At 45.8% G+C, this 13,816-nt stretch overlaps 1 protein-coding gene across 1 annotated transcript; it reads right to left on the reverse strand.

The window, feature by feature from the left end:
* Positions 1–7,471: 7,471 nt before the first annotated feature.
* LOC123074083 (histone H2B.4-like) lies at positions 7,472–8,107 on the reverse strand. The gene has a single exon (XM_044497027.1). It carries the CDS (start codon positions 8,012–8,014, stop codon positions 7,604–7,606), a length of 411 nt encoding a protein of 136 aa, XP_044352962.1. The 5' UTR covers positions 8,015–8,107; the 3' UTR covers positions 7,472–7,603.
* Between the last annotated feature and the right edge of the window lie 5,709 nt (positions 8,108–13,816).

A 13,816-nucleotide genomic window follows, 5' to 3' on the forward strand; every position in this document is an offset into this window, starting at 1 on the left:
TGACGTCAGCATGACATCAGCAGTCAACAGAGGTGTTGACTCGGTCAAACTGATGTGTGGGTCCCGCATGTCATTGACTGTTTAATTAATTAACAATAGTTAATTGGGTTAATTAGCTAATTAGTTTAATTAAACAGGATTAATTAATTAAGTTAATTAATTATTATTATTTAAATTATTATGTATTTATTTATTTAATTCTTTTTTAATCCTTTCCTCTCTTTTTTTAAAACGTTCTGGGGCGTGGGCCCCATTGTTCAGTGGCACAGAGGCCACTAGAGCGGGCGCTAGCGGGCGCGCGGGTGCGGGCACCCGGACTAGGCGCTCCAGTCAAGGCCACGGCAGGGGGGACGCCAGCGCGTCACCGGCGTGGCAGCGGGAGGCCACGACGGGGCGAAGCTATGGCGATGCGGGCGATGCCGAGGCGCTGGGACGATGCCTCGGGGCGGACGAGGCGAGGCCGGTCCGCAGGCAGGGCGGCGCGCTTGCAGGGGAGCAGGGGGCGATGGAGGTGAGCAGTGGCGCGAGCGGCAGCGGCGGTTGGAGCTGGCGAGGCGCGGGCGCGGAGGTCGCGGGGTCGGGCGCTCATGCTGGGTGCGGCCAGCGCGGGGTGACCGCGGTCGGGGCGCGATGGCGGCTACGGGAGGACGCGGGGCGTGGTCGAGAGCTGCAGGGGGCGACGGCGCCGTAGCGTGCGCGGGACAGGGGAGAGAGGAGAGGGCGTGACCCTCACCGAGTAGTGTAGGGGAGTGGCAGTGGGGGTCACGGAGGAGGACGAAGACGACAGGCGGCGACGGGGGAGCTCCGGGTGGATGGCGCTCGGCGACGGCGGTTCGGGGTGGCGTCGAGGTCGGTGGAGCACGTCAGGGAGGAGGCGAGGCGGTCCGGTGAGGCGGCTGGGGTTGGCGACGGGGGTGGCGTCTCCGGGCGGCGGCGTCTGGTGCCTCGATCCGATCTGGATCGAGGGAGGTGAGGGAGAGCGAGTGTGGGGAGAGTGGAGGGTCTCGGTGGGTTAGGGTTTGGCCTGGGGAGGCCATATAGGGGGCGGGGTGGGCCGGCCTGGTAGGCCGTTGGCTGGGCTGAGGCCCAGTTGGGTGTGGGTTTTGTTTTATTTTATTTTTCTTTTGTATTTTGTTTTATTTTATCTTTTGTTTTATTTTATATTTCTGTTTTATTGTTTTTATTTTAGTTTCCTTTTGAATTTGGTTTTACAAAGTACACCACTGGTTTCTAATTTAGTTTTAATAAGTATGCCACTGCCCCGTAAGTTTTTGGCAATAAAACAAATAGTTTAATATTTTATCAATTTGAAAAGGGTAGTTAGTTAAATGTTTTGCTGCTGTTTTAAATATTTTAGTGCACTTAAACACTTTAAAAAAATGTGGTTTCAACATGACAAATATCCAGAGAATATTTGCCACACTTCGAACATTTTGTTTTCACGTTTGAAAAAAAAAATCTTGACTTGAAATTTGAATCTGAATTTGAATAGGATCTGAATCGTCACGAGTTTAACTGCAGTAATCATGGTGACGTGGCATCATTAGCAGGGAATTACTGTAGCTTAATTACCCGGACGTCACAGAGGGGGCGCGGCCCCCCTTTCCTTCTCCTTCTCCCTCTCCTTCCCCCTTTCCCCCTCTGATAAAAGGAAGGGGGCGCGAATTGGACTAGGAGTCCAAGTGGGACTCCCCCCACTTGGCGCACCCCTAGGCCGGCCTCCTCCCCTCTCCCTCTTTTATATACGGGTGCGAGGGGCACCTCTAAGGCACATCAATTGTTCTTAGCCATGTGCGGTGCCCCCCTCCACCGTTTACTCCTCCGGTCATATTGTTGTAGTGCTTATGTGAATCCCTGCGCGGATAACTTCACCATCACCGTCACCACGCTGTCGTGCTGACGGAACTCTCCCTCGACACTTTGCTGGATCAAGAGTTCGAGGGATGTCATCGAGCTGAACGTGTGCAGAACTCGGAGGTGACGTACGTTCGGTGCTTGATCGGTTGAATCGAGAAGACGTTCGACTACATCAACCGCGTTAAGCTAACGCTTCCGCTTTCGGTCTACGAGGGCACGTGGACACACTCTCCCCCTCTCGTTGCTATGCATCTCCTAGATAGATCTTGCGTGAACGTAGGATTTTTTTTGAAATTGCATGCTACGTTCCCCAACACCGCCATCTACTTGCCACATCCTTTAGGCATCAAAGGGTGGATGGTGCGTCGACAAGGGAAGTTCATCCAGAGTTGGTATTGTCTTCGGAGCTGGGCGACGTTGGTCAAAATGCGGTAATGTTGATCTGTTTTTGGACATACTCTTTTGTGCTTTGTAGTTGTTTTGTCAGTGTTGGCAGTTTTCGGACTTGCCTCGTGTGGTGTGGTGTCTGCACTATGCTTGTTGTTCGCAACAAGTTGTAGTCTTCTTGTAATTCAAATTTTGCCTTCTATAAAAATATGGTACACATTCGCGTACTTAAAAAAACTCTCTACTGTGAGTACCTCTCGTAAATTTCTCCGCTATATGTCCGTTTAACCGCTTTTATGTCTGGACGTGGTCCGCGGACATGACACGGGAGGGAGCAATTCAACGGTACTTACAAAGTATCCGGCTAGGAGAAGAAAAAATAGGTGAGGACCATTCATATGGTGGGATTTTTGTGGTTTAGTATCCATTTGGGAGGAGAGAGAGAAGAGGGGGGGTCATGCATGTGCGGATTGGGAGGATAGAGAAGAGAAGGACCAAGCATGTGATTGGTCAATTGCATGTTTGGACTCCGGCAAAGCTTCCCATGTTTGTTTCCAATTTACAGGAGAATACGCGCCTGGACCGCCCCGCGGACCAATATAGGACCGTGTTGGATGGCTTCCGCGGTCCGAACAGCACGGTCCGAACGGATACGGGCAGTTTACTGGTCCGCCATGGAGATGCCCTTAGTAGCAACTCTAGGGCCCAATACATAAATGAATACACAACAAAGTACAGATCCACATGTTGAACCGACAAGAAAGATTTCAGGTGCATATAACACATATTTAATTTTAGTTTTCAAATCTCTTTTATTCTTTCGCACCATTGTGTCCTGAAAATAAATGATTTGGATAAATTAACATGTTATCCCGAAGCATTGCAATACCGCTCTACGTGTACATGTTGCCCTTCATTAGTGGCCTTCATAAATAGGACACTATCATTCACAAATAACAAGTGATTCGCCGCATGACGTTGCCGTCACTTTCACACCAGCATTAGCCGCACCATCCCTCGTTAGTAAGCATGATAAACCCTCCGCAACCAATAAAAATATATAAGGGGATATGTGGTCTCCTTATCGGATCTCATGGGATGGACGAAATTCTCGTGAGACGCCGCCATTAAACATGGCCGAGAAGGTCACTGAGGTGACACACTCATAATCATCCACACAAACCTCAGAACGATACCAAGTTTCTTAATAATTGCTTCTTAATATCTCCATTCCACCCTGGCATATGTCTTTATCACATCTAACTTTAGAGCACAATGGGGATTGTTCTTACTCTTCTTCGTTCATGAAGTGAAGACACCCATAAGCTAAAATAATATTCTTCGTAATTAGAAAAACAGGAACAAAGGCACATTGTTCCTGATAGATGACTTCCGACAAAATTACCTTCAACCAGTTAGCAAGTACTCCATCCGCTCCCTACTATAAGACATTTTGAATATTTTAATATGGACTGCACTAAAACTTGTCTATGTACATTTGATTAAAAAAACAGAACATCGTATAATAGTGAACGGAGAGAATATTTAGGAATCAAAATTTCTATGTCGCCGGGGTGGGAGCTGGCATCCAATTGGATGGATGGAGAGTGGGTAGCAGGTCCCGAATTTTGAGGGAAGTGTCGGCCCAGCCCAGTAGTCCATGGCACGGTACACGCCACATGAGAAAGTGATGAGTCCTCCTTATCAGCGCTTCAGCGCCAATTTTTGTCCCTAGCGCCCACTAAAAGATGTCCTAGGCTGAGGCCCATTAACACTTCCATTGCTCGCCCGCCTCGCTCTCGCTAGTTGCCTCGTCCTGTTTCATTCTTCTTTCAACGAGCTGATTAGCTCGCCTTGACCGTTGACCATTGATCGTTCACTTTTGTAAAAAAAGTTTGGGGATTTGTAATATGTTTGCTACACTTGAAAATGTTCATGGATTTGAAAAAGTTTCACATGTTTGAAAATAAGGTTCAATTTTTTAAAAAAAGGATATAAAAAATAATCAATGCTTCTCATATTTTCCCTTTTTTAGAAGCACGATTTTGCTTGGAAAAAAATAAAAAATAACTTTTTTTCACCGAACCCTAGGGAAAGCCAAGAAAAAGTCGAAGACCAAAAAAAAGAAGGCGAAGAGCAAAGAAACCAAAAAACACGAAAAGGCGTGTAGAAAAAGAAAAAAATCTTGCTCCCCTGGGGTGCGGCAACGCGTGACGTATATTGTAAGTCATATATGTGTACTTGGATGTGAGCCTGAATGTTCATGTCTCGTGACATTGGCAAATTTGAATATTGTGTATTTAATTATGTGTATGTGAATTGTGTGCAGGGGATATTGCATCAAATTACAGGGGACGTTCGGCCTAATTTTTCAACTAAATTTTGAAATAATTTAAATCCAAGATATGCATGTTTACTTGGAAGGTTCTGCCTAATTTTGCATTTAACAACAGAAAAGAAAAGTTATTTTTATACTTTCTTTAGTAATGTGAATAATTTTGGTCACAAAGTTGCATCGGGGTAAAAAATCGTCTTTTCAGCTGTCATTTAAACTGTTAGTACTCAAAATGGACGGAGTATCACAAAAGGAATAAATTTTAGAGTTGGTGTTAAGTGAGGAAGAAAAATGTTTCATGTGTCAAATTGGCCAAAAAATCAGTGTTAAATAAGCAATTCTCTCTTTCAAAAAAGGCCAGATTTATTACCCGGGGAAAAAATGGCCAGAGTTGTCAATTTTCATGGGTAGAGAAGACAGCGCAGGAGGGAAAGAATATAAACACGGGCGAAACCGCGGGACGGTTGCAACCTCCACCACGCCACCGCGTGCGTCACGACTCACGAGCTGGCTCACTGGTTCTCCCTCGCGGCCGCGTCCATGAAGATTCTGGACTCCTTCGGCGCTAGAATCCGCCATGCCCAAAACTTCCTCCATGGACCATGCCCCGCCGTATATAAGCCGGGTCGCGCCCCCTCTCTCCCTTCACCAACCCGAGCAAGCAAGCAAAGCAAAGCCAATTGATTGATTGAAGCAAAGACACAGAGCGAGTGTGGGTGCAAGAAAGCATCGGCCACCGGAGCTGCAGCAGGAATCATCCCCGTCTCGAATCGAGTATGGAAGCGCGTCGCCGGCGCCGGGGGCGACGTCGGCTAGAGCAGGGCGGTCTGCCGGCTGAGGCGGGGCAGCAGCCGGACAAGGGGAAATCACAGTCGCCGCCAACGTTGCGGCCGTGGTTCGCGCCGGAGTTCGATGGGATCGACTCCTTCGAGACCATCGTGTGCCACTGATCAGTGAATCTAGCCGCGCGTGTGTGAGACTAGTTCTTTCTTCGTTCGATCGCCGTACGATCGGCGTGTTCATTTGTTGTTAACTTGTGCTTCTAACTGAAGCCGCCTGTTGTACAGCATACAAAGCTAGAAAGAAACCAATTTCGCCGTGATTACTTGGATAAGCTTTGGTTTTTAAGGCTTGACGCCATGACGGAACAGAGATGTTCAGTAACGGCAATATCTGCATGAGCAACCTGCAACCGTGACGTTTCAGGCGATCAAAGCCATTGAGCGAGCAGGCGGAAGGTCGAACTGAGCTTATGTCTGAAGATACCGACACTGTCGTCAGTTAACTGAAATAGACTCACCACCCCACGTCCTGCAAGTTCAGAGTTCATAGTCCAACAGAGAGACATCTCTGCCGGTTCGGAGTCGTTGTCTGCAGAGATTTACAGAGAAACGCGAGCTTCAGTAATAAGTAGATCGAACCAAGACAAAGTGGCACAAACAGGATCATAGCAAGAACGCAAACAAGCGCTGTTACTATTTCTCCAGATCAAGAAAACGAAAAGTACTCAAGATTGGACGCAGGACGAGTGAAGCGCATAACCTTACGTCTTTCTAAGGTAGGAGAAAAACCCGATGGAAAAATCAGAGATGCAAAAAGATCAAAACGGGAAGACGAAGGGGAAACGTATATATGGTTGGATGAAGGACGAGTGAACCACTGAATCTTGGAGCAGGTTGTTGGTGGAAATCTGATGATTTCCTTCTCTCAGTTTATTAGGTTGATTTGTGCCCCCTTTGATGCTTTGCGGTTTGGATCTTCCTGAATGTCATCATACGCTGCAATGTATTAGTATTAGTTTGCACGAATGAATGAAAAGAAAAGAAAAAGCATGAACTAAACTCGCGGGATTTCAATCTAATGAGCTTAAAAAAAATGTCAATCTCTGCCTTGGGTATTGGCCCCAACTGGTACTTCATTTGGATCTCCCTAGTTCCCTTTTCTGTTTCTGATCACTCCCCCTTCCTGATCCCCTGCTACACCTGATGCATACAGTGTCCGGCTTTGAGATCTCCCTCGTTCATGAATATATTCAGGTGCGGAAACCCGGTGTTGTCCCAAATTCATTTTGCTCCCGCACGCTTATTATATGACCTTCCAACACGCATAAATTTCGCATGGAACATCAGCACAATTTACCGCCAGATGTTGACTCCAGACCAAGGCAAAGCACTAAAACCATTAACTTCATCTCAGGCACCATCAGAGAATAATCGAGTAAAGTTCAGCTTGCACCAATGCTCGCCGCCCATTCTCTTCCTTTACACTTCTGATGACGAGACGAAACGAAACGATCGCGGCTGTTCCATCAAACTAATGTGAACGATATGCATACCATGTACTCCCAAGAACAATGTCATTACATTATTACAAGAAGTGGAGAAAGAAAGTACACATGGTACAAAATATGCATTTCAGCACAAGAAAAGTTTATGTGCATCTTCCCTAAATAAACATCCTCTCCTCGGCTAGAACAAGCTTGCCTGATCCATTAACCTCAATATCCTACCGTAACGTGCTGCGCTGACTGAACCCAAACATTTTCATCTTATGTTCGAGCAATGATACAACAAATAAACACCACGAGAGAAAAATGGACGGACAAATTGTGCACACGTAAGCAGTAACAGCAACATCTGCATGAGCAACTGGGGGATCATGGCCATTCAGCGAGATTGAGAAGGTCGGGAGCTGAAATTGAGTTTGTCTGAAGATATCGACACTTCAGCAGTTAACTGAAACAGGGTGCTAAACAGTTGGCTGAAACCGAAATTAAGAATTGAAACAGAGAGACATATCTGCAAGTTCAGGGTCGTTGCCGCAGAGATCTACAGAGAAAAGGTGAGCTTGCACCACAGATCGAACCAAGACAAAGTAGCACAAACAGGATCATGGCAAGAACTGAAATAAGCGCTGTTACTATTTCTCCGGATCATGAGATGTGATCCCACACAACCAGGACAAGTTACAAGAGGACAGAGCACGAACAGGAAACTACAGGGTGACATCGATCCATCAGCCGAATCAGGCGGAAGTGAACTTGGTGACGGCCTTGGTGCCCTCGGAGACGGCGTGCTTGGCGAGCTCGCCGGGGAGGACGAGGCGGACGGAGGTCTGGATCTCCCGGGACGTGATGGTGGGCTTCTTGTTGTACCGCGCCAGCTTGGCCGACTCGCCGGCCAGCTTCTCGAAGATGTCGTTGATGAAGGAGTTCATGATGGACATGGCCTTGGAGGAGATCCCGATGTCCGGGTGCACCTGCTTCAGCACCTTGAAGATGTAGATCTTGTACGTCTCCACGCTCTTCTTGGACTTCTTCTTCCCCTTCTTCTCGCCCCCGCCCTCCTTGGACGCCGGCACCTTCTTCTCCGCCTTGGGTTTCTTGCCCGCGGGGGTCTTCTCTGCCGGCTTCTTCTCGGCAGCCTTGGGCGCCATGGATGCTGCTGCGGCGGCGGCGACGGGGAGAGGTGCTCTGGTGTGGTGTGCGTGGCTTCGCTGGGAGGTGGGAGGAACGGTGATGGATAACCGGCGAGGGCGCGGCGAGTTTATACGAGGAGGGAGGCGGATGGGTGCCACGGATCGATATGATATCGGCCGTCCGCCGCGGTGTGCGATGGACGACCCAGATGCGCCTTGGCGTGGATCGCTGACGTGGCGGAAAGAAGGTGGGCGGGGAGCAGACGGGTTTCGGCCCATGCGCGCGCATTGGAGTTTCACCGTGGCGGGAATTTGAGTTCAAATTTCGATCGACATTTTTTCTGCTGCAAAGCACTTGCTTGTATATATTTCCCCAAAGTAACGAACCATCAATGTATGGTTCAACTTCATGAGTCAACAATATACTCCGTTTCTTTTAACTCCGCATATAAGATTTGATCAAAGTCAAACTACACAAACCAAATTTATATAAAAAAATATGAACATCTACAATACTAAAATTATATAATATGAAAAAAATGTTTCATGATGCATCTGATAATATTGATTTCATATTGTGAATGTTTATATATTTTAATATTTAGTCAAACTCTATAAAGCTTGACTTTGACCAAACCTTATATGCGGACTAAAAAGAAACGTAGGGAGTACTATGGAGTTAATCTACTTCCTTCATTCCTAAATATAAGTCCTTTTAGAGATTTCACTATAAAGACTACATTCTGATGTATATAGACGTCTTTTAGAAAATAGGTTTACTCATTTTGCTCCGTATATAGTCTACAGTGAAATCTCTATAAAGACATATATTTAGGAACAGAGGGAGTACGATACATGTGGGATTCGCTCTTAATTCATGATATCATCCTTGATTTCATGACATGCAAGGCCATTGAAGAAAAATTCGCAACTTTATTCGATTCCTTGGAGCATGGACATGCTTCAAATTCGACGGGTCTCGGTATTCAGTCTCGGCATCATAGAGAAATATTCACCGGCCGCTCCCTCACTCCACCTTCCTTAACCCGAATTGGCAGCCTCCCCGCTCGACTTTGAGCATAATGAATTATGGATCGCTATCTCCCTCGCCTCCACTTACCCCTTTTGTTCCTAGGAAAACAAGTGAGGGGGGACAGGAAATAGCGCGCGAAGCCGCCCTCCCTAGTGACGCGGGTCCATGCCCTCCTCATCTCCTCTCCCGGTGAAGATCAGTGCCTCCATGCCCTCCTCATCTCCTCTCCTGGTGAAGGTCAGTGCCTATGTGCCCTCCTCCGCCCCTTGCCTATAAAGTTTGCAGATATGGCCAACCACATACTACCTCCATCCTGGTTTTACAGGTCCGTTAGCAAGTGTAGACACATACGTGTTTACAAGGCCATTGCCACAATCAAACGCCCCCAGGTCTATACGTCTCCCAAAGCGTAGTTATTTCCTCTCTTGATCCCCAACCTTTGGTAAACAGATGTGGGCCAATCCATGTGTGAGGGAGCTCGCTGATTGGATGACGATGTCCACACCAGCTCATGGGAGAGATAAAATTACTGATTTCCCGGAACTAAATCTGCATGCACGCATGCGAGTCGAATTAGGGGGTGGAAACCAAAGTGTTGCATGCAATAACTGCTTGCGTTGCTTTGCTAGAAAATCGTTTGCGCTGTCCATGCGTTTTGGTCGAGGTGACCTATAAACCGGGACGGAGGCAGTATCGCATAACAATCCATTCTCCTTCACTAAGTACCCCTTCATCCTGCTTACTTTATACACTAGTGAAAAATGACTAGTCACAAGTTTCGTTGACGGCGCGCCATTTTCAACCAATGTCGGCATTATTATTTTCAAATAGTGGTGGCATTGGCTTATTTGGTACAATATTACTAGGGACATAATGGTAGCGTTGGAAAATAGTTGAATGTCACATGTATATGGGACCCACAGTTTGTACAAGGCGTAATATAGTAGTGACGTGGTATAATATGGAACGACAACACTATTATGTTTAGTTGTGGCATGTCATGGGTTACCACGTCAGCACTATATGACGTGGGGTATAATGTTTGGAATTACTTTTATTTATTCTTCATGGATTAACATGAAACTACATCATTACTATGTTGTCAATGTGAACATTCTTATATTATATTTTGAGACTTCAAAATATTTTACCTTTTTATTTTTTTTGTAGGTGGTGATCATTTTTATATTATATTGTAGTTTATTTTTATTAGATATATATTATTTTTAATTGAAAATGTTGACATTTTTAAAAATATATTTAGTTTTAAATTGTTTTTATTGAAATAAAATATGGAATATTTAGTACTTTATTAAAATGCTATTATTATTTTGAATCTTTCATTTTTTAGTAAAGTAAAAATATTGTATTGCTTTTATTAAAGTAAGAAATATATTTGTTTTTGCTAAATTTACTTTCTTTCTGTATTGGGCCAAGCCCATAAATTCTTAGGAGGCAGCGGGGGTCAGAACCAAGGGGGCAACGGCCCCCTCGCCTCACGTTGCTCTCTCCCTTCTACCGCTCCATCTCTTTCTGCCCTCGCTTTCTCCGTTCCTCTCTCGATCCCCTTTCTGTCGCCGCTTGTTGCCCTTCGATTCCGAAGGGTTCCGGTGGTGAGGTAACAGGTAAATCTCCCTCTCTCCCTGCCCTATCTCTAGAACTATTTGATTTCATTTGATTTGAATTTGTTTGATTTGCATCGCTAGGGCTTCGGTGATGGCGGCGGAAACGACGGATTGCTAGGGTTCATCCCCTCCACGACATTGACTACAAGTCATCGGTGAGTTCATCCCCTCCGCCTTATTTTTGCTTACTACAAAATAATCGGTGAGTTCATCCCCTCCCGATTTGATTTGCACCTCTAGGGTTTCAGTTTGGCAATGAAGTTGAATTAGGGAAAATTAGGAGTTTGAATAGAAACTACAATGTGTTTCTACGTGTAGAAATTACAATGTGTTTGTATGGCAGTACAAGATAATTTGAATAGATAGATAACTTGCATGTGTTGGATAATTTGTGTTCACTCTAGGAATTTTGATACACATGTTGATATTGCCATGAGTTCGTCCCCTCCGGATTTGATTTGCATCTCTAGGGTTTCAGTTTAGCAGCGAAGTGAGTAGGCCAAATGAATTTGATGGGTAGGCAAAATTAGGAGTTTGAATAGAAACTACAATAATGTGTTTCTATGTGTAGAAACTACATTGCGTTTGTAGGCGGTGTAAGATAATTTGAATAGATGGATAATTTGCATGCGTTGAGACTGACATGCGTTGGATAATTTGTGTTTGCTCTAGGCATTTTGATACACATATTGGTACTGACATATGTTGGATAATTTTAGAAGTGTTGCTAAGTCAGTGCCAAATCAGTATCAAATCAGTGCCAAATTATCAGTGCATAAGTAGAGTGATGTAGGGTGGAACCCTAGTTCGTGATCTTTTCACATTTGGAGGTGGGGAAAGGAGCAAATCAAGAGAAGAGCACAAGAAGAACTCTCAAATAGACAAGATCTAATCACACGTATGTTAAATCCGCATACACATAGAAGAGATACAAAGATCCAACACAAGATGATACAAAGGGTAGCTAGTTCATCCCAATCCTTGAAGGAGAGAGGTCTTGAATCCTTAGAGGACCTTCCCTGGATGGGGTCTTGAATCCACTAGGGGATCATCTCACATGGAGGTCTTGGACTCCATGGGAGTATGGTAATGGATGAGCAAAACTCAATATCTAATGAGCTATCACTTTGCTAACCCTAGAAGGAGGAGGGGGTGGTCTATTTACAGTGCTAGTACTGTTGTGGAATGCAGTATTTCAAAAAAATTACCTACGATCACGCAAGATCTATCTAGGAGATGCATAGCAACGAGCGGGGGAGTGTGTCCACGTACCCTCGTAGACCGAAAGCGGAAGCGTTTAGTAACGCGGTTGATGTAGTCGAACGTCTTCGCAATCCAACCGATCCAAGTACCGAACGCACAGCACCTCCGCGATCTGCACACGTTCAGCTCGGTGACGTCCATCGAACTCTTGATCCAGTTGAGGCTGAGGGAGAGTTGTGTCAGCGCAACGGCGTGGTGATGGTGATGATGAAGTTACCGGCGCAGGGCTTCGCCTAAGCACTACGACGATATGACCGAGGTGTGTAACTGTGGAGGGGGGCACCGCACAGGGCTAAAAGATCAACTTGTGTGTTCTAGGGTGCCCCCTCCCCACGTATATAAAGGAGGGAGGGAGGAGGAGGCCGGCCAAGAGTGGCGTGCCCAGGGGGAGTCCTACTCCAAGTAGGATCGGCCCTCCCCTTTCCTATTCCCACAAGGAGAAGGAGTGGAGGAGGAGGAGGAGGAGAGAAGGAAATGCCCCCCCCACCCTAGTCCAATACGGTTTGGGCTAGGGGGCGCGTGCCACTCCTTGGCCTGCCTCCTCTCTTCCACCACTAGGCCCGTGAGGCCCAATAACTTCCCCGGGGGGGGGGGGGTTCCGGTAACCCCCGGTACTATGAAACTCATCCGAAACGACCCGAACCATTCTGGTGTCCGAATTTAACCTTCCAATATATGAATCTTTATTTCTCGACCATTTTGAGACTCCTCGTCATGTCCATGATCTCATCTGGGACTCTGAACAACCTTCGGTCATCAAATCACATAAACTCATAATACAAATCATCATCAAACGTTAAGCGTGCGGACCCTACGGGTTCGAGAACTATGTAGACATGACCGAGACACATCTCCGGTCAATAATCAATAGCGGAACCTGGATGCTCATATTGGCTCCTACATATTCTACGAAGATCTCTATCGGTCAAACCGCATAACAACATACGTTGTTCCCTTTGTCATCGGTATGTTACTTGCCCGAGATTCGATCGTCGGTATCATCATACCTAGTTCAATCTCGTTACCGGCAAGTCTCTTTACTCGTTCCGTAATGCATCATCCCGCAACTAACTCATTAGTCACATTGCTTGCAAGGCTTATAGTGATGAGTATTACCAACAGGGCCCAGAGATACCTCTCCGATACTCGGAGTGACAAATTCTAATCTCGATCTATGCCAACTCAACAAACACCTTTGGAGACACCTGTAGAGCATCTTTATAATCACCCAGTTACGTTGTGACGTTTGATAGCACACTAAGTGTTCCTCCGGTATTCGGGAGTTACATGATCTCATAGTCAGAGGAACATGTATAAGTCATGAAGAAAGCAATAGTAATAAACTTAAACGATCATAGTGCTAAGCTAACGGATGGGTCTTGTCCATCATATCATTCTCTAATGATGTGATCTCGTTCATCAAATGACAACACATGTCTATGGTTAGGGAACTTAACCATCTTTGATTAATGAGCTAGTCAAGTAGAGGCATAATAGGGACACTCTGTTTGTCTATGTATTCACACATGTACTAAGTTTCCGGTTAATACAATTCTAGCATGAATAATAAATATTTATCATGATATAAGGAAATATAAATAACAACTTTATTATTGCCTCTAGGGCATATTTCCTTCAGTCTCCCACTTGCACTAGAGTCAATAATCTAGATTACATAGTAATGATTCTAACACCCATGGAGTCTTGGTGCTGATCATGTTTTGCTCGTGAGAGAGGCTTAGTCAACGGGTCTGCAATATTCAGATCCGTATGTATCTTGCAAATCTCTATGTCTCCCTCCTTGACTTGATCGCGGATGGAATTGAAGCGTCTCTTGATGTGCTTGGTTCTCTTGTGAAATCTGGATTCCTTTGCCAAGGAAATTGCACCAGTATTGTC

The sequence above is a fragment of the Triticum aestivum genome, chromosome 3D (genome assembly GCF_018294505.1).
Source record: "Triticum aestivum cultivar Chinese Spring chromosome 3D, IWGSC CS RefSeq v2.1, whole genome shotgun sequence".
In the NCBI taxonomy this organism is placed as follows: domain Eukaryota; kingdom Viridiplantae; phylum Streptophyta; class Magnoliopsida; order Poales; family Poaceae; genus Triticum; species Triticum aestivum.

Bases quoted from the DNA above. Each gene is read 5' to 3' on its own strand.
- LOC123074083 (XM_044497027.1), bottom strand. From the start codon at position 8,014: ATGGCGCCCAAGGCTGCCGAGAAGAAGCCGGCAGAGAAGACCCCCGCG.